Here is a 26,471-nt window from a genome sequence, read left to right on the forward strand (position 1 = left end):
CTCTCTCTCTCTCTCTCTCTCTCTCTCTCCCTCTCTCTCTCTCTCTCCTCTGTCTCTCTCTCTCCTCTCTCTCTCTCTCTCTCTCTCTCTCTCTCTCTCTCTCTCTCTCTCTCCCTCTCCCTCTCTCTCTCTCTCCCTCCCTCTCTCTCTCTCTCCCCTTCTCTCCCTCCTTTCTCTCTCCTCTCTCTGTCTCTCCCCTTCTCTCCCCTCTCTCTCCTCTCTCTCTCCCTCCTCTCTCTCTTCTCTCAGTCTCTCTCTGTCTCCCTCTCTCTCTCTCTCTTTTCTCTCTTCTCTCCTTTCATGTTCTCTCTCTGACTTTCTTTAGTCTGCAGAATAATCTTGTGTCATCTGGAGCAAGAACAGCCCAGTAGAAAGAGGAGTCACACAAGGCATTAGACTGGAGCGTTTCTTTGTTTGTCTGGCTGTCCCTATCCTGTACTCTCAGAGCCCAGACTGATTCTAGGGTCCTTTACACCAGCCCAAACGTGCCTCTTCAGTACAGAATCTTACTGGCCTCTGAAGTGATTAGGTGTTCAGCTCTGCATAAGTGAGAAGGACTTTAGAGGGGCCTCATTCTGTCTGGAATCCCAAGGGGACTCAAAGTAGGGCCAAGGCCAAGATCAGGATGTCCCTGTTGGGGTCCAACGTGGTTCAGAATTATAATAGTAGCTCATATTTATATAATGCCTACTATGTGCCAGGCACTATTACCCCCATGTTTTACAGTTGAGGAAACTGAAGCAAGCAGGTTAAGTGAATTGAGCTGGGTCATTTGGCCCTGACTCTAGCCCCAGTGACCCTAGGACCTGCCCAGATTTCCTGGGGGTAACAGAATCAGCATTAGTCTAGAGTCTGATGGTTCTGCTCGTGGACTTAACCAAGACCCGAAACTACAATCTGGATTCCCACTAGCGCTGGTCAGAGTTCTGGATCTGTATTCACAGACTGTCATCCAAGCTTATCCCCATTAGGATTACTGATGAACAAGCTCTAGGCTAGTTTTCTCATGAAATGCTTTCCATTTCTTCCTTTTGGAATCAGATAACATCAGGATTTTTGGATGGAAACCTTGGGAAGGGTCTTGATGAGAATTTCATTCATTGTTCTGAGAGTGCATTTGTTAACCCTGGAAGGACTGGGATTTAAGAATCCCTTGAAGGGCCAAACTGGGTCCATTGTTCCAAGTTTTTTTTCATCCATGAAGCAAATGAAATAGCATTTAGTGGGATGAATATTTTATTTCAAAGAGAATTATATTTTTATGTCAATTGACACTCTTGTGTTAAAGCACAGTTTCTAGGATAGCATATGGAGGGACGGGACAGCAGATGCTGGGAATATTGGCCACTGGCTTTCTTAGATTCATAAACTTTTTACACTCACATTCACTTTTTCTTCGGTGATTTCAGTGCCCTCCTCTCTTTCCTCTGCTCCCTACCCTATCCGCTGTGCTAATCCTCATTCTTTTCTATCCTTTGCTACCAGAAGAAGAGTATCCAAGTCAGATGACTTGTCCAAGGGCCTTAAAGGGGAGATGGGACCCTGTGACTGGCTTCTCAGGGAAGAACGGGAGCCAGTCTCCTTACCCTAGAATCTTAATAACCAAGTTAGGAGACTCGGGTTCCCTGGCTTTGTTACCAGTTGACTGTTTGGCCTTAACCAAATCATTACACTACTCTGAGCCTCAGTTTCCTCATTTTTAAATAAGGGAGTTGGGTCAAATGATCTCTAAGATCTCTCCCAGCTTTAACTTTCCCTGGTTCAACAGAAAACCAGTCTTGCTATTGGAAGAGAAAGGTGAAATAGAAAGGGAACCAACCATCAGTTCCAATTGAAGGGTGGAACATGAGCGTGTATCTTGGTCACAGAGGGAACAGCCAGCATTCCTTCCCTGTGAGTGAGATTAGGAGGAAAATGCCCTGTAGACATCAGCCTGAAGGAACCATGGTCCTGCCTTCTGGATTTTAGAGCATCTGATTTCTGAGTTCTCATCTGCCTAGATGCGGACAAAGGTTTGCTAACTCCCCTTTGGGTTTCTTCCTTTCTAGACTGCAGCCTCACTCTGATGATCAGCAGGTAACCATTCTTTTCTTGACCATGGAGAGTTCTTCACAGCACCTGCCTAAAGTCTGAAATGGGCTGGACTAGTCCTAGCTAGGAGGCGAGATAGTGAGGGAGGGAGACATGGGGCTCTGACCCACCACAGGAACATGGCCGCTGCCCCATGTCAGGCTTGCAGACTTCAGTCAAATGCTAAGCCCAACATATCTCTCTCATCTTGTTAGAACTAATTATATATTTATCATTATGTAATATATAATTATTATATATAATATTTTAACTAATTATATATTTATAATTTACTCCTTGCTGTTTGTTATTTGCTTATTACTAATATGGAGGCAGCTAGGTGGCACAGTGGATAGAGTGCCAGGCCTGAAGTCAGGAAGATTCATCTTCATAAGTTCAAATCTGGCCTGAGACACTAGTGGTGTGATCCTGGGCAAGTCACTTTACCCTGTTTGCCTCAGTCTCCTCATCGGTAAAATGACCTGGAAAAGGAAACGGCAAATTACTCCAGTACCTTTGCCAAGAAAACCCCATATGGGGCACTGAAGAGTTGGACATCACTGAAAAACCACAAATTAATAATATAATCAAATACAATTAATATAATACTTTATAATATCATTAATATAATACTTTATATTAATATAATGCTTTACATGAATATAATTAATATAATATTTTGTGTTCCATTCCTGCGGGGGTTGTATAGAAAAGGCAACACCACACAAAAGGAAAGTTATGTGAACATTTAAAAATTAGAATGATGTAGTCCACAAGCTGGTCTAAAAGATTGTCCTGTGGAAATTTTGTCCATTGTTTTAATCAGTAGAAAGGACCAACGGACCCGGTCAATAGAAGCTGACATTTTATACAGCATTCTCCGTTTTTTTCAGCGTGCTTTGCCCAGTTTCTCACTCGACCCTCAGAACAACCCTATCTGTAAAGCCCACCTTGGGTAGACTCAGAAGGCTTAGTATAGGGACTGAGCAAAAAGCAAGAACGGTTGGCTAAAGGAGAGAAGGGAACATTAAAGAATGTACTTGGAACCAAGAACAACTAACCAGCTGTCCGTGTTGGTGCCTTAGGATGGGCCGCCCCTGTTGGGAAAGCCACAGAGATGCCAGCTCTGCAATGAGGAGGGCAGCTCAATCAAGGTAATGAACTCTCAGGGAGGATTGGGCGTGTTGCCCTAAAGACTTGGCACACTCACGTGAACTTCAGAGTTTGGGGGAATCATCTAGGGGAAACCTTGGGCTCAAGCAGGTCCCCAGACATGCCATTATTCAGAGTCTGCTTGGAATCCTCCAATGAAAAGAGAACTCACTATTTCCTGACCAAACCCATTTACTTTTGAACAGATCGAATGTCTAAGAGATTTTTCCTACTCCAAGCCACAAATCTATCACTGTAGCTTCTCCCTCTTCCTCTAATTTCTGCCAAGAAGAACAAATCTAATCTTCTCTTCAAACACCTGAAGACAACAATAATTTTCACATCTTCTATCTTCTCTAGCCTAAGCAGTCTGTTTTTTCATCCAGTCCTCATGTGGCATGGTCTCATGGTGTTTCATCACCCACTTGTATACTCTCTAACCTGTGTCTTACCTGAATGTCCTTAAGGTATATTAATGTCCTTTGGTGCCTAGGCTGAGCAGAGTCTTCCAGATGTGGTCTGCCCAGGGTGGTCAGCTCCCTGTGCCTCTTTTCTTAGTGCGGATGAGATTACATTACTTGTGGGGGCTCAGACTTATTGACTTAAACCTCACAGTTGATAACTGACCCGTGTTCTGAAGCATTTTTCTTTGGAAAGAGGGAGTCATGTATTTGGAAATTTAGGTAATATTAAAAAACAAATAACAAAATTAATTTTTTTTAAAATCATTCTAAAACTTAGCCAAGAAACAATCTCAAGTACTATCTTCTCTTTATTTTGCAAATTGAGACATCAGGTCATTAAATGGCTCCTTATCTCATCTTCCTCTGCCCATGAGTAGCTGAGCTCTCCTGATGGACCCACATTGCCATGCCTTCAAGCCCACGGTACCCCCTCTTCCTCAGCCGGGGTTAGCTCCTCAGACCTGTTACGTAGCTTTCTTTCCCTATATCACATTCTTGTTACCTAACACAGGCTCATCTTGATTCTTCTCACTCTCCTCTGCATTGTCTCTTCCCATCCCTTCAGGGAGAGAAGGAAGCCATCTAAAAAGGTGCTGAATACTAGGATTCATTCCAGAGCCACTGGCAGGTCAGGTCTTCCACCTTTATTTGATGCATTCAGGAAATGCAAACTAATTTTTAGTATTAGCTAAAGAAAATTAGAATTCTATCCCTCTCCCTGCTAGAGCCAATAGGAAGGTATTCCTTCAGTCTTTTCATCTCCTGCTTGACTGGGGAGACCAACATACCTGTACTTCCTATCCAAGACCCCCTCCTTACCTGGAGCTTTTGGGTACTTGGTCATGTGTTGCTTCACAAATCTTCCCTGTGATGAGGGAGGTAGTTTGTAAGTGTATTGCTGTTTCCTTTTACAGGAAAGTGCACAGAAATAGGAAATGAGTTCCGTTTGGATTGGCAAATTTGTTTTACCTGGGATATTTGCCTTGCCACTTCCCTAAGTCATGGAAATTGAGTTGAAGGAAAACTGGTAAAATTTTCAGAGAAATGTGAGCTGGAGAGGGACACGTAAATTTCCAAATATATTTCTTTCCCAAAGAAAAATGCTTTAAAAGAGGGGTGAGCAAACTGAGGCTCTCAGTAGTTCTTCCTCTATACCCTAAACCTAGAATATCCCAAATATGACTCACAGGCCCAGAATGGGGGAAAGGGGGCACTAATCACAGCTAACAAAGTCAAACAGGGAGGGGGTGTTGGGGGACGCCCCTTCACAGCCTTGGGATCTCTACCTCAGAGAAGTATGTTCTCAAGAAGGGTACCTCCCTCCCTTCTTTACAAAGATGGCGGTAGGGATGGGTGTGGAAAATGGCACAAATGACATGTTAGTTAATTTTGCTGAAACCTGCAAGAGGTGGTGAATTTGCTAAATAGGGGAAGGTATCTAGGAATCTCTTTGGAAATGAAGGTGATAATATAGAACGATTAACAGTAAAACAAAAAAGGGAACAGTCTTCCCAAGGCCAGCCACTGATATTACCCATTGTTTTCTTCTTTAAAAAGATAACTATGGAAAGAGTCAGGACATTGAATTCCAAATTCTGGCTTTGACATTGATTGTTCTACCACCAACATGTCACTTAAGTCATTGAAGAAGGTGTCGAATACGTGGGTCATGGTCACTCTTACCTGGATTGTCCTCGGCACACTTTCATTCCCTGTCAGTGGGTAGGCCAGCTCTTCCTCCCTTTAGATGGTGTGCTCAGAAGTGGAAACTAATTTTAGTATTAGCTAAAGATAAATATAATTAGACCCCCTAAGCTAGGGAGAGGTAAGTAGGTGTAATGCATTATGGTCCAATAAAAAAGTGATCTGCAGCTTTTCACTGTTGCTATTAGTGTAAATAATTTATGACATACATAATCAGCTTAGGTTGTTGACATACTAAGCGCCTCTCACCCGCTAAAGCCTTTGGGGCCAGGTCTCATTTCATCCATGCCCTCCAATGGGCACCCCTGCTGCCAGTTGCTGAAGAGGTTAAATGACTGACATAATCCCGTTGCTTGTCTGATTCCCCAGGGTTGGGAACGAGGGAATGAATTTGGAACTCGTGTTTTTTAAATGAATGTTAAGATTTTTTTTTTACATGTAAATATTTAACAAAATAAATAGAAATATGTTGAGGTTAAATGATTTACCGAGGCTCACACAGCCAGCCATTATGTGTCAGAATTTGAACCCAGGTCTTCCTGGTTTAAGGGCTGGTTCTCTTCTCACTCCTGCACCCTGCCTCTGGGTATGGTATTTTAAAGTTTATAAAGGGTTCTTTTCCCATCAGCCCCATCAGGTGAGCACATGTATCTATCATTGTCCCCATTTACAGAGGACACAAGACAAGCGTTTCCTCATATGAGGAGGGACCCAGGAAGCGCCCACTGACTCATTCGCTGTTCTGTTTGTCGTCTCTGGTTGTCTTACCCTGTCTTCACTCTTCATTGTAGAACGTGTGCAAGAATTGTGGAGGCACCTTCTGCGAGGCCTGCTCAGCCAGCGAGCTGCCCCTCCCTTCCAGCATCAACCCAGAGAGAGTTTGCAATCCTTGTCGGGACCGCCTGTTGAAGCAGTACTCGGTCAGCCCATCCTAAGGCTGAGGACCAGAATGGGGACAGATGGCTTCATCCGGGGCTGCTGTACACCTGGGCTGAGGGTCAGGGGCTCACACCAAAGGCCCAACCTTAGAATCAGCCAGGACTTGGAGAGGAATAGGAATCATCTGAAGTCACAGGAGCCAGGCAGGGCTGGTAGGTGCGTAGGTGCTAGGCTCACTCAGAACTGCCTTCCCTCCTTCCACGGTGAGACAAATAAAAGTTCAGTTGGCCTTTGTGTCTTCTTCAGAGTGCCCTCCCTTTGAGAGCATACTTATTGTATAGAATCACTTTAGCCTAGGAACAGAGGCATGGTTACTTCCTGAAGGAACTTAAAACCAGGAGAGAAAAATAATTTAGCACGTACAACCAAGCTTCCTTTAGACCTGCTGAATTGGCAGGCCCAAGGAAGAGCAAATGATAAAGGTCATTTTTCTCCACCACCAGATACTGAGTTCATCCTCCCATCCCCTCTAATCATCTCTGTCAAACTGTGAACTTGACCTCAGGGATACTGGTTATATATTCTGAATGTACTTACCACAAGGTGGCAATTTCTTTAATCTACTTTTAGCACCAAGAGGTTCCTGCTGTTGGCCTAAATTCTTTTCTGCCAGAATAGCAAAAGTGGTGGTAACTTTAGAAATATGGCTACGTTTTATTCCCCAAATCCTTACCACAAGCGCCCCTCTGAAGTCACCCACTGAGCAACATCTAAATTCCAACAGGTCAATCCCATAGAAAAAGGTCGTTTGCTTCCAGTATCCTCAACACCACCTGTTGGAGGGGAATTACAGGAAGTCCTTACCCAGGCGGGGACTATGGTTGTGAAATGTCGAATAATATATCAGACAGACTGTTGGCTTTCCCTTTTTAGCCTTTGTTACGGAGGACCACTTACTAGGGGTAAGAAAGGGATCTATTCAGAAACTGGTGAAATGAAAGGGCATCAATTTGAAAACTGTTGGAGGGTCAGTACAGGGACTCTAGCTTGAATATAGAGAACTGGTCTTGGTGAGACCAAGCATAAATTAAACCTGGATTTCATTTGTCCACAGCTGAGAGTGAATGACTCTGAAATGATTGTGACTTTAAGCAGTTTTAGCAGCTATTTTTTCTGGGCTGGGGCAGTGATTTAGAAACACAAAACACATTTTAATAGCAGAAGCAAGGGTTTGGCATTAGTGGTCCCCTTTATTTGATGGGTCACACTGAGACAACCCTTGATAGAAGGGAAATGGAGGTAAGATGTGGAGTGTGTTCCCTATAGAAAATCTCTATGGCAGAATTGTGAGACAGTATTTAGGTGATCTTGCCCCAACTGTGGTCTGAGAAATGGAACATTCTGTTTGGACCTAAAACTCCTGGGAAAGAAATAACGTAGTCCAGTGATGACTTTTTTTTAAATGCCATTTGCTAGAAAGGATATGGGGTCGGAGAACAATAATAAGCTTATCTTCTTAAGGGATGTCGAGAAAAGCCCTCAGAAAACTAATAGTATTGCTGGGTAAGGTTGGCATTCAGGATCACTGAGGAAAGATAAACAGTGACCCAGGGTTTTTTCTCTTTGTGATTATTAGTACTGATTTTTTTCTATCCAGACTTCTTAGGAAGTACAGGTTACTCCAGAATGGTAAAGGTGTTTGGGATCTGTCAGTCCTAAGGAGGAGGGAGTGACTTAATTTTTCAGGGTGTCTTATCTATTCAATGAGGTTTTGATTTTCAAAAAAATAAAGCCTGTAATGGAATCTGGGGGCTTGTTATTAGTACAATAATTTAAAGAGATAAAGTGATTACTAGTATTACTGCCTTTCTTTGAAAGAATTAAGAGCATAAAGGGACACCAGCAGTTTATTCTAGTGGAGATCCCGAATTGACTAAAGGCCCTGAAGTATGCAGCACATTGCCCCCAGGTTAGATTATTTATAATAAGGAGATGCTTTAAGAGGGGACTGACCTTTGTGAAACTTCTGATCTGTGGCCTGCATCCCTCCACAGGCCAGCTCCAGAGCTCCACTTTGTGTAAGAGCCTGCTGCTGCCTCTGCTAATCCAGGATCTATAGAGCCCATTAAAACAATCGAATTAAATAAATCGACACTAAGGAGAATGAAAGTTCCTGCTTTAAATGCAGAAGCAACTGATTTTGAGTTTCTAAGCTTTGAAAAGAAAAACTTTTCTGATTAAATCTTTCCAGTTGATTTCTTATAAATAAATAACTTCATTTTTATCTATCACCACAGCAAACCCAAGGCTTATTGGGGCCCCTATTTACCCCCACCAAATCCACTATTTTGACTTTGTTTAGGACCATCAGATTTGCACTAAATAAAACTTATTAAAAATACTATTTTTTTAGCAAATTGGCTGTTCCCTTTAGCCACTCATCTGCCTGCTTGAGGGCCCCAAATGCAGATTTCCAATGCTTCTAATATGATAAAAGCAGCCTTTTGTGGTCCTAGGATAACAGCCGAGTATCTAAAGAAAGATTAGGTGTATATGGTGTATATAGGAAGGGTTTTCAGGAATGCTTTAAAAAGCAGGGCCAGGCCAAAAACGATGCTGAGGCCAGCATCGCTGCAAAAACTTGAGAGTGAAGCATATTAGAAGAGGAACAGGCCAGGCCCTTCAGTATTCCAGTGTGTGTCAATGAGACTGCTCATTTCCAATCTTCCAGAGGGCGTTTCTTCACTTTGGGTCTACTCAGTCACCCAACTCAGGCTCGGATCTCAGGGCTCCCTCTCCTGCAGGGGTTAACTTAGGTCCTGGGTGGGCTTCGAGGGTGTTCCCTCGACTGGCTTAAATTGGAAGATTATGAACAGTTTTGTTCTTAAATAAATTTATTTGGTGATCATATTTTCTGGGTTTGGGTTTTTTTCCCCCCTGCTCCATTTCTGTTACTTTTCTACCTCTGCTAACCAGCAACCAGCAAGGTGGCCTTCAGAATCATTTTCTATCCCAGTGTTTTGTTGTGGTTCTCTATTTTCCTAAGGTCAGAAGATAAAGTCAAACACCTCCCTCCACTCACATATATACTTTTTTTTTTTTTCGCTTTTTGGAGGGCAGTTGGGGTTAAGTAACTTGGCCAAAGTCACACGGCTAGTAATTGTGTCAAGTGGGGTGAGGCTGGATTTGAACTCATCCTCCTGACTCCAGGGCCTGTGCTCTATTCACTGCATCACCTATCCACTCCATATATACTCATTTTAACTTCAGAAAACCATTGGGCAAATAGGCTGAAAAGCTATTTCGTTTTTTTTTAAACCAACAAATATAAACCGAGCTCCTTCCTCTTAGACCCAACAGGTCTTCTCTAAAGAGTCTCCCTGTGCCACCAGCCCTAATGGGGAGAGCTTCCCCTAAGAACTGAAATGTTTGCCCCTGTCCAGTGATCCCATTCCATCGTGTTTTGTGCCTCTTGTTCTGAGACTGGCTGGGTAAGTTCCAGCTCTTGGGTCACTATACCTTCCACATGGCAGTTGATGAATTTGAATACATTATCCCACAGGAGACCTTGCTCAAAACAACTGGAGAAAAAAGATGACAAAAGGCTGTTTCTTTCATCTGGTTTAGGCCCTTAGCTCATTCCTCCTTTGATAAATGTGTTAGAGGCACAGAATTTTCTTTACACAATTAAGCACTGCATAATCAAACAGCATATTTCCAGTTGGGCTGGGTCCAGTTACCTCATTTTGCATTATTATAAATTTGAATAGTGTGAACTTGGCCAATCAGATATTTGCACTAATTGGTTTCCTGCTATCAATCACTCCCTAAACAACTGGGCATTTGTGGCCAAGTGCCCCCTCAATCAGATGCTGGGGGGACCAGCCACTCTCTTCCCGCCACATTCTAACTCAAGAATTCAGTCACTCAAAACAAAGGAAGCCTCGGCAGTTTGCTATACCTCAAAAAACCTGACTTGGCCCTTGCCCAGAAACGGGTCTTTCCATGGAAGGTTGAAGATGGGTTCTTTGTGTCCATGGTGTAGCATGTCAGTCATCTGTGCTGCTGGTACTGACAGGTAGGTTCAACTCTCGAGGCGTAAGCTCCAAATGGTGCTTACTAAATGAACCTCTGGGAACAGCGACAGCCAGCATGGTGTCAAACAAGGGAGGGGGCATCCCTTCATTTCTACTTCAGCTTATAAACCTGAATTAAAATGCACGCACAAAGACACACCATGAATACATAGTCATCCATCTGAAATAAGCCTTCATTTATTGACTAACTTTACAGTACAGTGATTTGATATTTTTAGCTGGTAATTACATATGGTAATGTATTATGTGAGAGAAGACAAAACTCCCCTCTTCCAGACACCATCTCCCACAGTCCTGGGGCAGCTACTTTTCAGAAATGTGATTGTTTCTCCTGGTAAACCACATGACTGTCATCCTGAGAAGAGGCGCAGCAAGGGGGAGGGGAAGCACAAGCACTTGGATTCACCTGGACAGGCGTACATCCACTTAGGTGAAGCACAAAACTTTGGAGCTGGCAGCTGTGAACGGTTTAAGTGAAGGAGAGAATGAAAAGAGGAACCAGAAAATACTGCCACAGTGTGAGCACAACTTTGTCTATGACCCTGCCTAGGACAGATCCAGTCCGTGCTTCACGGAAGCGAGGCACCGCACCGCTAGCTTTGGGATTGCACACACGCACCTGTGCTTGTGGAGGGAAAGAGGGATGGACGGATGGACAAAAGTATGCCTTGCCCAGGAGGTGCTGCCCAGCTGACAGCAGGCAGGCAGACAGACACATGCACAGAGGGCTCGCCTGCTCAGCTACCACCTGAAGCCGCTGCCCTCCATGCTCTGGACATTTTACTTGGTTCAAAACTAAACCCCCGAGGGGGTGTGCGTTTTTAGAGTTCAGGCACCTTTAAGATGAAGTGAAGATTCCTTTAATCTACAGCACTGCTTAATTACCATGTAAAGTCACCAGGCACCAATGTTAGGTATCATAAGGCTTAAGGGACCACAACACTTATACTAAGAAAACGGCCTCCTAACAGCCAGGAACATTTTCAGTTTGGGTTCCCGCCCCTCCTCCCTGGTCAGGGTTAACCCTGAAGACCATCCTGCCTCCCCCGAGTTAAGAAACCTTTCCTGCTTTGGTGAGCGTCTGGTTGCAGTTGTCAATGTTCTGCTACAACGACAGCCTTCAAACCAGGGGTTTTGCATCAGGCTTCTCCATTCACAGAGAACAAAACCTCTGTCTAAGTCATAAAAGCAACTTTCACTGAATAAAAATGAAGAGCAGCTGGGTTAGGTTTGCTCTCCCTATCCAGCTGTGTGGGCATACAGAATAAAGATCAGATTTTTAATCAGATCCTGGACAGTATAAACAAAAATTTTAATGTGTGGTTTATTTCATAATCCCAAACTGAATCTTCTCTTTTCTAAACAGTCAGCTATGGAATTTTCCTTCAAAGCTATTAAACCCCACCCCACCCCCACAAAAAAAAAGTTTTCCTAGACAAAGCTGCTGATAAAACTCTGGATTCCATGTCCAAGACAGGTGTGCAAATGAAATGCTTCTTGCTTCATCCTGAAAATAAAGCCATAAGAAAACATTCTGAACCTCTATCAAATTAAGGAGGAAACAAACTGCTTAAGACTTTACCAATAAAAGTGGACACTGAGTAGGCACACTCTCATTCCCCGAGAGATCATATTTGCACAGCGCCTGGAGGATACCGGCACCACAGAAATTCGAGCTGCCATTAAGTGATCGTTGGTCCGAGGCTAGAGAGCCCTCGGGGGCAATGGTGGCAGAAAATGCTTTATGGACTGACAAAAACTTAAGCCTGTGGAGTTTTAGCAAACAATACTAAAAGGGAGGCTTCCTTATAAAATACGGTTTTTGGAAAAAAGAGACTCATTAGATTTAAAGACCAAAATCTCTCATGACACAGGCTTGGCCCAGCCCATGACCATGCCCAGAGCAGTCAAGCATCCCCTGGTGTTCGTTCCCAATGGAGCCTCAAGAAGACCCCTCTTGGCCTGCCAGCTGTGCTTCCTGACCACTCGCCCGCCACCTGTCCCCATGCCCTGACTGTCTGATATACCACTTTAATGCCCAACATTCATCTGTGCTTTTCCCTAAACACCAACCATGGATTTATTAAAGGGCACAGACAAGAATCACACAAGGCAAAAATGATTGCAATCTCCACCTGTGAAGGAAGTATTCACACTGTGGAGCTCACAGAACCACTGATGGGCATGATAGAAACACACCCCTACAAGGCTGCCAAGACAAAGTAAGCTGTGCAACCACACTGTTCATGTGATATAGCCACACCTCACACAACATTATTTGGCCACAAACCATCTGTGCCAGTTTTCGGATGTGGTTCTGCCCCAACGTCATGTTTCACAGATCTGATGACCATTGGTGGGCATCCTGAGCTTGTCAAAGAGGGTATGCTTTTTACCTTGTTGCAAATTTATGGACGAAATCCCCCCCCTCCCCCCAGTCATGATTATGTTACCAAAAGAAAACGTTCTCACTCTCGGTGACCTTGCATTTACCTTGTTCTCCGGATTCGTTCATGTTCCTGGAAATTCTACTTTCCTTTTGGACAAGAATTCAGGAACAGCTCAATATACCTATGCTCTGAGGAGCAGCCAAAAAGAAAAGAAATAAAGCACTGATTAAAAGGGGGAGGAAAACAGATCGGGGTTCCCACTGCTCGGCCGCCAGGCCAGGCCCTTCCTAAGACTTTAAAAACCTGGACCGAGAAACACACCGCACTGAATCCGGAGCACACTCCTCAGTGTACTTGTCTTCTCCTAACACAACGCGAGCTTCTTGGGGTCAGTGATCCTTATGTTCTCAGCACCAACTATTTCTATTAATAATGGCAGACATTATTCTACTAAATTTATAAAGTGAAAGATTAGATATGAGAACTTTCTGGTGCAAAACATTAATAAGGATTAACCGGAACTGCCACAGTATGTCAGAGCCTTCCCAATCTACCGACTGCATTTCTAAAGCACCCTTTCACCTCAAGAATATCTGCAGAACTGCCATTAGGTTCAAAAATAAATCTTTAAAGTCAATCTACCAGTAAAGAGAGCAAACAGTTCTCAAAAGAAGAAACTATTAAATATGTGAAAGATGATTCCAAATCTAATAAAAGACATACAAATATCCCCAACTGACAAACGGTCAAAGGAGATGAAGAGGCAGTTTTCAGATGAAATCAAAGCTATCTATAGTCATATGAAAAAATGCTCTAAATCACTATTGATCAGAAAAATGCAAATCAAATCAATTCTGAGAGGGGCGGCTAGGTGGTGCAGTGAATAGAGCACTGGCCCTGGAGTCAGGAGGACCTGAGTTCAAATGCGGCCTCAGACACTTAACACAAAACTAGCCGTGTGACCTTGGGCAAGTCACTTAACCCCAATTGCCCTCCAAAAAGCAAAAAGAACAAAAAACAAACAAAAAAAACCAACTCTGAGGTACCACCTCACACCTATCAGACTGGCTAACACGGCAAAACAAGAAAAAGATAAATGTTGGAGAAGATATGGTAAAGTTGGAACACTAATGCATTGCTGGTGGAGCTGTGAGCTGATCCTGCCATTCTGGAGGGCACGATGGAACTATGCCCAAAGGGCTACAAAAATGTGCATTCCCTTTGACCCAGCAATTCTCTTCTAGGGCTGTATCACAAAGAGATCATAAAAATAGGGAAAGGATCCACATGTTATAGCAGCTCTTTCTTTGGTGACCAAGAACTGGAAATCAAGGGGATGCCCATCACCTGGGGAATGGCTGAACAAGTTGTGGTATATGAATGTAATGGAATATTATTGTGCTATCAGAAATGAGGAGCAGGCAGACTTCATGATGACCTGGACAGACTTATACGAACTGAGGTAGAGTGAAGGGAACAGAACCAAGAGAACGTGACTGATCTTGATACTCGGCTCTTCTCACAATGCAGGGATCTACTTAAGACAGCTTCAAAGACTCGTGATGGCAAGTGCCGTCCACCTCCAGAGAAAGAAGCAGGGAGTCTGAAGGCAGAGACAAACAGACTCTCTCCTCTTGTTTTGTTCTTCTTTCTCGTGGTTTCTCCCATTCATTCTAATCCTTCTTTACGTGACTAATGTGAAAATACGCTTAATAAGAATGAGTGTGAAAGCATCAGACTGCACGCTATCTTGGGGAGGGGAGGGAGGCAGAGAAAATTTAAAACTCAAAAGCTTATGGAAGTCAATGTTGAAAACTAAACATAAATTAATTTTTAAAAAAGACATACAAATAAAAACAAGCCTGTTTTCACCTCACATATGTCAGATGGGAAAACATTACCAGAAATGTTTGTGGGATTAGAGGAGCTGCAGACATGATCCAGTAGATCCGGAAGGATAATTCCTAAGCCTTCCATAACCCTGCTACCCAGAGAGTGCACTTAGAATAGATCTCCCAAGGAGGCCGAAGATAAAAAGGCCCCAAAATACTCATTACAGCACTTTTTTCGGGGTGCAAAGGGCTGAGCACAAAGGCTGGGGAATGGCTAAAAAAACATTTACATGTGTGTCATACACGCCCCCAAGAGAATACTGCTGGGCTTCCTTCTGAGAGGTGAGCCCACACTGGCTCCAAAGCAAGGGCCAGGTGGCTGTGCTGACCAAGCCTGGCGAGGTGGGAGAGCTGAGAAGGTGGCCTCTGCTGGGGAGGGGCGGGGTACCAAAATGGGTGCCCAGTACAAGAAGCGCTCCCACCTCCTGCGGGCTGGGAGGGGCCAGTGTTCTCTGCTACCAGGAATGATGGCCAGGGAGGGTTGTCTATTTTAACATGATGGTGACATATAAAAAGGAATGATTATCAATAACACAAGTAAATCTTCAGGATTGTAAAAGCTTCAACAAGCTGAGTGAGATGCGATTTTGACCCACATTAAGTGAAGCTCTGAAAGCACAATTTACTCGGTACTGTATCACCAAGAGGACAGTTTTCCAACAAGCCATGAGGGCCTGGGGGAGGCCTGAGGGCTCTCCTGAGAGTCTACAGCCCAGACCTCTTCTGCAGCGCACACAGCAACATCACTTACGCACGTGGGACCGATCCTTGCCCATTGCTGCCAGGGCATCCTCGTGGGTCTCAAAGTGTACATCGGCTTCGCCCGTGGCCTTCCCACTAGAGCTGTATTCCATGGTGATCCGAACGGGCTTCAGGGGAGCAAAAAACTACGTGGAGAAGACAGAGACAGAGGAAGGCTAGCGTCCATCCGTCCCCCATGGCTCCCATCCACACCCTCTACTCTCAACAATGTGCAGTATCTCACCCACCACTCCACCCCATCACTTGAAGCCAAAACTCAAGGCCATCGTCCATCTCAAGTTCAACAGTGATAAATGTTCCCCCAACCCCCAATCTTAACTACAAGCAGAAAGCAGGACCAGAAAAAATTTTTAGTTGTGTGATATCCCTGGAGTACACCTATGTTTGTAGGTAGATGTGTACACACACACGTACACACACACACACACTGCTGCTACTAACTGGCTTTCTCAGCGATCACTTTGTACTCCCCTGACCTCTCTGGACCTAGAAAAATTCCAGAGGAGCTGAGATTCTGTGGTCACAAATACAACTCTTCTCGTTGTACTTCAGCAGCCACAAAATGAGGACCTAATGCAAACCGTGATCAGAATTCTTCCATCTCAACAGACACGACCCACACTCTGGCCATTTGCCAGTGGGGTCACATCCTTGCTCTCACCATCACAGACAGTGCATAAAGCCCAGAGCCTAGAATCAGGAAGACACTAGCTGTGTGACCCCGGGCATTCACTCTCAACCTGTCTGCCTCAGTGTATGCATCTGTAAAATGGGGATGATAGGTCCTACTTCTTGAGATTGTTTTGAAGATCAAATGGGATAGAATAAATGCTTTGAAAACCTTAAAGCACTACACAAATACTGGGTGTTATTCTCCTCATTCTGAATGGAATGTCCTCTTTCCACATCATCCTTGTCCTTAATTTTTAATTTGTTCCTCAGGCTTCCTCCCAAACTGTCTCTTTACTCTCCCCCTGACTTCTAGTGCTGCCTGGCCTCAGCCTCATGAATGCCCATGTCTGACCCTCCTGCCACCTGCTTCCCAACGCTTTAAAAGTTATCACCACCTCTCAACCCCCCCACCCCAAGGCCTTGCTTTTGTCCACCCACCACTCCTCAAATCGCCTGATGGCCTCCTCATCCCCAAAGGTCAATCTTCCATCTCTCTGGAGAGTTCTTCCTTGTTAGGCCTCAGGACAGTCGTGGTTCCCCTCCTACATCTTTCTGACCCCCTCCAAGCCCAGATCCCACAAGGTTTTGGTCCCTTGGCCCTCCTTTCCTTTTTCTCTCTCCCTTGGTAATTCCACTTATTTTATGATTCAATTATCACCCACCCCCCCTCCCTTATTTTCAACCCTGACCCCTCCTCCCCATTCATCCCACACTTAAATCAATGTAAGAAAAATGTATGCCATGCAAACCTACTCTCCAGCTACAGATTAATTTTCTGGGTCCTTTGGTGCACATGCCAAGTGCAGCACCTGATGTCCCCTCTCTAACAAAGGTCCCAGAGAGCACTGTTGCCCAATCCTAAAAAGGTCTGACGATGTCTTACTGCCACATACATTTATAATGTCTTGAGCATTGGCTTGGAAGGGCAGTCCTCGCATGTGAACAAAATGCAATGTAGGCACGGTTCCAAAATCAGCAGCCTCAAGAGTCTTCTCAGGTGCCTCCTTAGGTAATTCTGGGGGGGAAACAAACCCCCAGAGTAATTTCAAGACATAAGAACATCAATAATGCACTCCCACCACTTCCCACAAAAATGCCCCAAACTGGTTGTACGTAGGTCCAAGAATCCCAGGGCCATAAACTTAGAACTGGTAGAGACCCATGATGGGAGACTTCATATAAAAATCCCCCAATTCTACTGAGCATGAGTAGGTATGTAAGGGATACTGAGAAGGGACCAGAGAAGGAAACGCAGCCGCCTGAGTGCACTACAGCCTGCCCAAACCAGCTGAGTGCCAGAACCTTCTTTAAGTCTCTGTGCATGGCAATGAGTTCCGCACACCCCCGCCATTCTGGGGTCGCCTCTCCGGTACGGGCCAACAACAGCGAGCGGGCCACTGGCTCTGAGTTAGGGCTAAGGCAGACAACACTTTCTGGCTTACAGACAACAGAAAAAGTCGGACAGAAAGAGCTACTGAGCGGCAACAAGGAACGAAGCTCACTCCTACAGAGGATGGGAAATGCTCATCTCGGCCCAGATCTCAGGCCAGCCCAGCATGGCCATGAAGCAAGGCTCCAACCTTGAATTTCACTGCCTTCCCTAGGCTTCTCCCCTCGCTTTTCAGTGACAGAACTCAGAGTGTGGCCAGGGGTCCAAGGGAACAGAAAGCCGAGGGAACCTCGTCATCACCCCCCGTGAACGTCCAGGTTCACACTGCAATAAAAGCAAGCATCGGCACCCTGGCAGGGGGCACACAAGCAACAAACAAGTCACAGCCATGTACAAACTATGGAGACCCATGAGAGCCCTAAGACTCACCCATTTCCTTTTCATTTTCAAACGTTGTTATTGGTCGAAGCTCCTCACCCCCATCGGGCTCTTCAAAGTTCAATTCTGGTTCAGTCCCATACTTGGCCATAGAAGGCACTGCTTTCTTTCCTTTGTGAGACCCAATGTGTGTTCGGACTTCATTCCTTCTGCTTGGGAAGATTTCTATGTACCTGATTTAAACGTCCACAGGAGCAAACACATAAACGCAAAGACGCTTCACCTGGAGCCTGGTACTGCAGGGGGTGGCTTGGGGACAAGGAGCACAGGGAACAGGGGAAAGCCCTGCGCCAAGGGAGGTGAGCAGGACCCCAGCCAGCAGCACGCCACAGCCCACAGCCCCAAGGCAGCTGCAGCTCTAGGCCACGATGAGATGTCTGGGACAGCCTGCGGCTATACAGATACACACTCACACATATATACACGCATGTAAACCATACTCATGCACACACACGTGTGTACACACAGGCACACACCACATATGCACATATAGACACACTACCCACATGTACACGGACACACAAGTATATCCCCAGGAAGCGGACACAGGGAGGTGTTTTTTGTTTGCTCTCTCGCTTGGTTCTACTTTGTGAAATGCTCATGTTGTACAGTATACCGAATTACCTTCTTTGGTCAAGGTGTGTGCCCCAGGAGTCCCGGGGCTTTGATAGCACCAAGACTTCTGGGACACACCTCCCTAGAAACACAGGCAAGAATGAAAAAAAAAACACAAGCCAAATGCAACCATCCAGTCAGCAGAGCCTGAATGTTACTGAAGACCCAGAGGCAGTGAGTGTAGCCACCAAACTGGTGTGGGACAGGCCCTGGGAGCGGCATGCACACGGCCGGTGGGGACCGTGTCTGCGGCTGGTGTGGAGGAGGCAGATGGTGCCAGAGGAGGGGGGCTGGAGACCAGGACATCTGCATCTCCCTGTCCTTTTTCTGAATCAGCCCCAGGTGTCTAATGACATTTAAAATGCCCAATGCAGTTGTCTAATGACATTTAAAAATACACAACTTGGCAGAGGTCAGGCTGGGTACAGGAGAGACCACCCTCCCCAGTGGCTGCAGCGAGCCCCACCACACACCTCAGCCACACCCTCTACACCTGGCCAGGCAGAGGCCACCTGTTGGGGCTGTGGTCCCTGGCTGCCACAGGGGTGGTCATCTCCCTCCTCCTTCCTTGGATCAGACAATGTCCATAAACTCTCCCCTGCCCACCGGCCCATCCAGAGCTCTCACTTCCCTGACTGGGAAGAACAACAAATCTGGGAAGGTTTGGGGCCAGCCTACCCCTGGTCCTGGGGGAATCACGAGAAGGAAAAGCCCAGGAGATATTAAGTCCAGTGTCCTAAAAGGCAGCTCCCTTCTCTCCACTGATGTTTTCTTGGACTTCTAATTACAAGAGGCCATAGTGTTGGGCAGAACCTTGGATTAGCCAGAGGCCTGGCTTTTAATGTGATCCCAGACAATTCAGTCAACCTCTCTGGGCCTCGACTTCCTCATCTGTACTACAAGTAAGGTTGGACTCAGTGACCTCTAACATTTTGTTGGCTCTAAATCTATCGTCGCCATACAGATCCCCAGTGTAAGCTTTCTACAAAGGGCCCTTCTCTACTTGTCCTGCCACTTCTGAGGTCTGCACAAAATTCAGTGAACAGGAAAAAAAACAAAATGAAAAAATTTAAATACAAAGCAAAAGGCCACACAGCCAAAAACACTGTGTGAAACTTAATCAGTTCTACAGATGAGAACCAAAAGCCTACTGCTCCAAATAACTGGCATTTATGTAATATTTTAAGGTTTGTAAAAAATGTATGTTTATTATTGCAGTGGATCCTCACAAAAACAGTGAGAGGCAGAAGTTATTACTCCCATTTCACAGCTCAGGAAACTGAGGCAGACAGGTTAAATGACTTGCCCAGGGGGAAACAATCAGCAAGCGTGAGAAGCAGGATTTGAAATCAGGTCCTCCTGGCTCCAGGCCCAGCTGCTTCCCTGGCTTGAAACACGCTGGTGAAGGGGAGGCAGGCGGCCAGGCTTCTTTTAAGACAGAAGGATCTTAACCCCCCCCCCCCCCCACCCCACCTCCCCAGGCCATCACACCTCACTCACCGGTTTCCAATCTCTTCCTTGTGCTTCAGCAGGGCCTGGTTGGCCATTCCTGGTTCTTCAAACTGCACGTAGGCTTCCCCTGTTTTCCTTCTCCCTCGGTGGTCCATGACAAACGTTATGTCAACTATAGTCAGACCTGAGAACCAAGAGATCATTCCAATCTACTGCCCCTAAGTCACATGTATGTGAAAAAACATTTAGCCTAAGGCACTTTGCTTCTCACTACTGCCTTTACCTGTGGATCTGTATGATCTGATCAATCAAGGAACATTAATGAATCCCCTGCTGTGTGCCTGCCCCCACTACAACACGATTACAGGAAAGTCTGGACAAGCTAGCAAAAACTAGCCATGGTCTGATGGAGGAGGGTGACCAAAGGGCAGCTGGACAGACATCATTTCACCACAAGGCCGAAGTGGGAATTAGTGGAGATTAATTTTGGTTGGCTATGTTCATCTGTTACAGATTTTTTTTAGTGGAGGAAGGAAAATGACAAGCCACAGCAATGTCCAAAATAAGGGTCACTGTAGCATTTCAAAGGGGGTGCACAGAAGAAAACAGGAGAGTCAGAAAAATACAAGGACAGACATGCTGTCTGTCAATCAAAAGGGCTGAATTTTTTAAACATTCGACCTGTACCTAACAGCCTCATGGCTTCATGTACGATCCTCGTTTTCTGTTCTGAGTACGTGGAAATGCTTATGTTAGCGACTTCACAATAACTAAAGAGTAATCATTTAAACCCAAAACAGACCAATCCCATCCTACCCTCTACTGCAGGAGAGCTGAGCTACGGGGGGAATGCCTAAGGGGTCGCTGCTCTCTTCTTTCCCCACAGTGGGGCCCTGCCCCCACAGGGCAGCCCAGCCCGGGGAAGAAGAAAACTCAGACCTCAAGGCAAAAGACCTGCTATGGGAATCCCAGGTCTGATGCTTCACAGCTCTGCAACCCTGAGCATGTCTCTTCACTGCCTTCATGTCATTTGTAAAATGAGGAGGCTGGACTAGCCAATTTAAAGATTCTTCCACCTCTGCATGCTAAGCATTCTGTCTCCCCTTCTCATCACCTCTCCCTTGTCAAGTCAACAGCAGGAAGACATAGCAGCTGTCCCGATTCACGGGAACCAAATAAGAGACTTACATGGGAAACAAAGGGGAAACCATTATACAAAAAGCATAAGGTCATTACTTGAGTAAAACAAGGTAAAACTAAAACAGGGCAAGCTACTTATGAATTACACAATGTCAGACACAGGCAGGCACCAGATGCTTTCAGTCCTCCCCTGCCTAACATAGGACACTCTCAAATTCTGACTTTTCATTTCAGACTTCCTCTAAAAAATGTGGTTAAAAATTAACAAGCTCTACATGAACCTTTGGGGGTCATTTCTCTTGTACCTTCTGAAATCTCCTAATATCTTAACATTATCATCAGGATAATTAGTGCTACATTATTAAGAGTTTCAAAGGAATGGGAAGAACAGCTGTAAAAATCTGAGTGAGAACGTAGGTGGACACAATTTCTTCCCTAACTGAAGCAAACAGAAAAACCACCTCACAAGAAACAACTCTTTAGTGAATTAAAACAATGACAAGGTCACACTATCCACTCATCAGACTGACAAAGAGGACCAAAAAGAGAAATGACAATAATGGCACGGCCATGGGGGACAGGCACCCACACACTATGAGGGCAGATGCAAATCTGTCTGGCCATCTTGAAGAGTCATTTGGGAAAGTCACTAGGCTGTACTCAAAAACCTCTGCCCAGGGATGTCCCTTAATAAGCAGACACTCCAAAGAGAGCAAAGCAACAAAGTGCCCCGAGGAATCTCTCATTGAAGCAAAAAGCTAGAAACAGTGGGTGCCCATCAACTAGGGAATGGCTGAACAAAATGAGGGATGTGAATGGAACAAGGCTGATCCAGAAAACCCCAGGAGAACATGGATGAAGGCAGAGTGAACTGAGTAGAACCAGAATTAAGGCCCACAATCGTGGTGTACAAGGAAGCCCTGAGGATGATGCAGGTTCCCCACCTCTGGCAGAGGGTCGGGGAGCACAGGTGCAGGCAGCATGAAACTCACAATTCTAGAAACGTTCAGTGAAGGACTTGGTTTTGTGTGACCATAGTTTTCTTTGTTAAAAACAGTTTCTATTTGGGGGAAGGGGAAGAGAGAATGAGAAGTTGTAATAGTGATAAAAAAAAACAACACCCAACTTTACAATGAGAATAAGTAGTATTTCCAAAGGAAAACAAAACCAACCAATATTCTAAAAGCATCTAAATACCAGGTCTGATTTCCCTAATGAAAACAAGCTATTTGTCTAAGGCAAGGCTTGGCTGAGGTGTCAGGGGGGTAGATAGGTAGTGAGGAGACACAAGGTGAGGACCCAAGGCACCTGCAAAGAAATCCACAATGTCCTTCTCATTGCAGCTGTAAGGAAGTCCTCTCAAACGAACCACTCCATCATTTACCACAGGGCTCGACTTGGCCTGCAGGCTCTTCATTAAGGCATCCACATCTTCATTGTTTATTTCATAAACTACAGGGGAAAAAATCACCAGCAGAGATATAGAAACACTTACCACCCACAAGGCAAGAGGCCACCGAGTCGATGCTCTACAGATATTCTGAACTGCTGCTGTTCTGGGGTTCATGGGCATCCCCCCCGCTTTTAAAGTTTCAAAAAGGAGACTAAAATTCGACAGTTGCCAAGACAGGAATATTTGTCTCTTATATATTAATTTCTCCTCTAAGAACAACCTAAGCTTCCAAGTGGGGCTTAAAAAACCCCCAAAATATTCTAACTAGAAACACTTATAATAAACACAAAGGGAATATTTTTTGTGACATTCCAAAATTTCCAAGTCTCAGTGTTTTATAAAGATAAAGACACCACGGGAGCAACCAAAGTCATCAAAGAGGAGACAAAAAACATGGCTTAGAAGACCGCCAGCTTCCCAGTCAGAAGCACCTGGGTTCAAGGCCCATTTCTGATACAGGTTATGTGACTCTGGGAATGTCACTAGCATCTCAGAACCCTGGACAATTCTCTAAAAAGGAGCAGAGTAAATGCCACTATGCACTCAAGGAGATTTCCTCACCAAGAATTGCCCCTTTCCACCAATGGAATTATAGGTCAGGTCTGAAAGGAAAAAAATACTCATAAACAAGTCATCTATGACTCCAAAAATAAACTAGTGATTGAGCTGTCATGACAATATTAAAAATTAATGGTTTAGAGTAAATCCTCTTATGAGTTTCTGGCTATTAACCTTCCTGGACCTTACTTTTCCCCTGCTGTAAAACGTGGGGAACTATAGTGCTTGTCCCAGTGACCTCTGACCAGGGTTGGGAAGGTCAGTGAGGTGGATGAAGGGCCCACCTCCCCTACCTTCTACGTAGCGCTGGCCCATGTACAGGTGGTGTTTTTCTAAGGCCTTCTTTACATCCTGCTCCGACTCCAGCTCAACTAAAGCATCTCCCCTGCGCTTCCCATCTCTGTTTAAGAGAAAGTGGATCCCGTGCTCACCATTTCGGATTCTGCAGTCTGAAAACGAGATCAAAGGAGAGAAAATAAGAAAAAACCCAAATACAAATCTACCACTTATTTCATCTCTATGCCTAGCCCTCGTTCCCCATGCACACTTCCAACTCCCAACTGTGTTCTGGCCAAAATAGAAATGGCCTTCCTCTCATGAACTGGACACATGCCAAAGACCTGTGACGCCTAACGTGTGGGTACCACTTCCAGCCTCTAGCTTTAGAAAGTTTCATCAATTGTTGTGGCAAAAAGAGTCCATCTTTGCTGGGGGAGGAGAGGAAGTGTGTCCTTCTGGTCCTTGGACAAGAAACAAAGTCTCTCAACAAAAGTAATAATAATGAAATAATAAACAACAAACTTTTTTTTTTTTAAAGCAATCGGGGTTAAGTAACTTGCTCAAGGTTACACAGCCAGGTGTTTCTGGCTGTGGTGGAGTGTCTGAGCCCAGATTCGATCCCAGGTCGTCCTGACACTGGAGCCGGTGCTGTTACTCGCTGAGCCACCTGGCCGCCCCTAAGCAATCGGGGTTAAATGACTTGCTCAAGGTTACACGGCAAGGTGTTTCTGGGTGGGTGCTAAGGTCGTCCCAACACTGGAGCCGGTGCTCTGACTCGCTGAGCCACCTGGCCGCCCCTAAGCAATCGGGGTTAAATGACTTGCTCAAGGTTACATGGCCAGGTGTTTCTGGCTGTGGTGGAGTGTCTGAGCCCGGATTCGATCCCCAGGTCGTCCCGACACTGGAGCCGGTGCTCTGACTCGCTGAGCCACCTGGCTGCCCCTATAGCCATTTCTTAAGCATCCTTCCTCTACCAAGGTGAAGGCACTGAATTGTGACAGGATGTACCAGAGCTGATCACACTTGGCTGACGTGGCCTTCAAGGACCCAGGCTGCCTCCGCACCACCTGAGCAGGGCATCAAGCAGGACAGGGGAGGAGGCTGTTACTGAAGGTGTGTGAGGAGTCCCAGTGCTCATATGTTCTCAGAGGAGCTCGGGCAGTAAGCCAACCTAAGCACCCCCTCTCCAACAGAGGGGAAAGGCATCCAGGTGAAATACTTTCCTAGCTAAGCCCAACTTCGAGGGTGACTTAATTCCCAATCACTTAAAGGAGCTCAGACATTTCCTTCCTTTCCTCAGACGTTTTCAAAGACCTCTTCCAAATCATCTCTCTCATAATTTACCTGCTTTCTCCCATTACTGAGAAAACCTACTAAATTTCTGTAATGGGATGACTAAGTGGTATAGGGCTAGAGCCCCAGCCCTGGAGTCAGGATGATGTGAGTTTGTATCCAGCCTCAGGCACTTACTAGCTGTGTGACCCCAGACAAGTCACTCTACCCCAACTGCCTCCAAAAAAAAAAAAAAAAAGTAAAAACATTTTTTTTCATAATGTAGCAACTTGAGGACAAGAACTCCCTTAGAATGGCTCTTGATAATGTTTAATTAGTACAAACACATGAATGTTAGAGTTTAATACATTCAATAAAATCCTCAAAGCATTTTAAAGGTGGTACCTTCTTAAAAGCAGTGCATTCTCCTTAAGAGGAGGATGAAAAATGATGGTCCAGTGGCAGCTAGGTGGCAAAGTGAATAGAGCACTGGCCCTGGGGTCAGGAGGACCTGAGTTCAAATCTGGCCTCAGACACTTAACACAAAAACTAGCCAGTGTGACCCTGGGCAAGTCACTTAACCCCAATTGCCCTCCAAAAATGAAAAAAAAAGGAAAGAAAAGAAAAATGATGGTCCAAATGAAGAGCTCTGACCAGAAAAGAAAACTTTATAGTGGGAATGCCTTACAGAGATTTTATGCTACTTGGCAATTATCAAGTCTTTATAATCATGGAACACTCCAGGAAGCATTCTTTGAAGACTAATTGGTCACTCTCTTCAGAGAGAGAGGAGAGGAGAGGAGAGAGAGAGAGAGTGAGTGAGTGAGTGAGTGTGTGTGTGTGCACCCCAAGTCTAGAAAAATCTGATAAAATGCAGCAAAAACGAATTCCTCTCTTGTTTTTCTACCAGAACCCTAAATGGACACTTCCAAGCTTCAGCAGGGATAGTCATATCCTTGTCGATGCTGCTGAAAATAAGGTTCCACTCTGCTCCTCCATCCAGGAGGGCCCCAAAGCGGCGGTGAGCCCACAGAAACAGCTCCCCAGGCCCGCCTCTAACAGGCGCTGGACGCGGCTGCAGCACAGAAGCCCGGGCCGCGGCACCCACCCCCACCCCCACCCCAGCACAGGGGGCGCGGGAGGGGCCCTGGCCCACGCGCACCCGAGAAGAACTTGAGCACGTCGTCCACGGTACAGGACCAGGGCAGGCCCTGCGCCCGGATCAGATATACGTCGTCCTCCTCCTCCCCCGGCTTGGGCGCCGGCTCGTAGTCCTGGCGCGGCGGGGGCTCCTCCAGGTAGGTGCTGGAGTCCTGTGGACACAAGGGCAGGGTCAGGACGCCCGCGCACCCGCTCGTCCTCCCTCCCCCCACGGCCCCGGGCCCCAGATCTCCCCCACCCCCCAGGCTCAGCCGCAAGCAGGGCCCTGGGGGCCACAGACAGCCCCTGGCGGGCTCAGGGCACCGGGTGCAAATCCTGCTTCCGCATCGCTTGTAGGATCGCAGCAGGTCACGGCTGCCTTCTCACGGGCACAATGGGGGAGGGCCCGGAAGGTCCTGGGCTCCCCGGCCTGAGCAGGGGAAGTGGGCTGGAGGGTCCTCTGACCTGTGACCCCGCGTCATGAGCACGAGGCCTAGCAAGGCCTCAAGAAGCCCCCACGGGCCCAGGAGGAGGAAACCGGCCCCATGGGGCCTGATGCACCTGGGATCTGGCAAACCCTCCCCGGGGCGCCCCGCAGACGGCAGCCCCTGGGGCCGGGACCCTTTGTCCAGCTCGGGCCCTCTGGCAGGGA

At 46.0% G+C, this 26,471-nt stretch overlaps 2 protein-coding genes across 6 annotated transcripts in view; one reads left to right on the forward strand and one right to left on the reverse strand.

Moving 5' to 3' along the window:
* Window positions 1–9,179, forward strand: part of RUFY3 (RUN and FYVE domain containing 3) — a 127,740-nt gene extending 118,561 nt beyond the window's left edge. For 2 of the 5 annotated variants that reach the window (XM_069091476.1, XM_069091484.1), the window contains 3 exons: window positions 2,049–2,076; window positions 3,156–3,224; window positions 6,182–9,179. In XM_069091476.1, the coding sequence (XP_068947577.1) occupies window positions 2,049–2,076; window positions 3,156–3,224; window positions 6,182–6,325 (241 nt within the window). In that variant the 3' untranslated portion in view covers window positions 6,326–9,179. The other 3 variants (XR_011168949.1, XM_069091491.1, XM_069091504.1) reach the window with 3 other exon arrangements.
* Window positions 9,180–10,521: 1,342 nt separating this feature from the next.
* GRSF1 (G-rich RNA sequence binding factor 1) overlaps window positions 10,522–26,471 on the reverse strand; it is a 16,569-nt gene continuing 619 nt past the window's right edge. Inside the window, exons 2-10 of the mRNA XM_069091565.1 lie at window positions 25,842–25,992; window positions 23,422–23,577; window positions 22,426–22,569; window positions 20,026–20,161; window positions 17,902–18,083; window positions 16,976–17,097; window positions 15,400–15,535; window positions 12,860–12,944; window positions 10,522–11,873 (exon numbers count right to left, since the gene is read on the reverse strand). Of these exons, the coding sequence (XP_068947666.1) occupies window positions 12,895–12,944; window positions 15,400–15,535; window positions 16,976–17,097; window positions 17,902–18,083; window positions 20,026–20,161; window positions 22,426–22,569; window positions 23,422–23,577; window positions 25,842–25,992 (1,077 nt within the window). The 3' untranslated portion in view covers window positions 10,522–11,873; window positions 12,860–12,894. The remainder of the gene's footprint in view (window positions 11,874–12,859; window positions 12,945–15,399; window positions 15,536–16,975; window positions 17,098–17,901; window positions 18,084–20,025; window positions 20,162–22,425; window positions 22,570–23,421; window positions 23,578–25,841; window positions 25,993–26,471) is intronic.

Source organism: Petaurus breviceps, unplaced genomic scaffold, assembly GCF_028583685.1.
Source record: "Petaurus breviceps papuanus isolate PSGF00001 unplaced genomic scaffold, PetGlider_PUasm1.0 126, whole genome shotgun sequence".
Taxonomy (NCBI): Eukaryota; Metazoa; Chordata; class Mammalia; order Diprotodontia; family Petauridae; genus Petaurus; species Petaurus breviceps.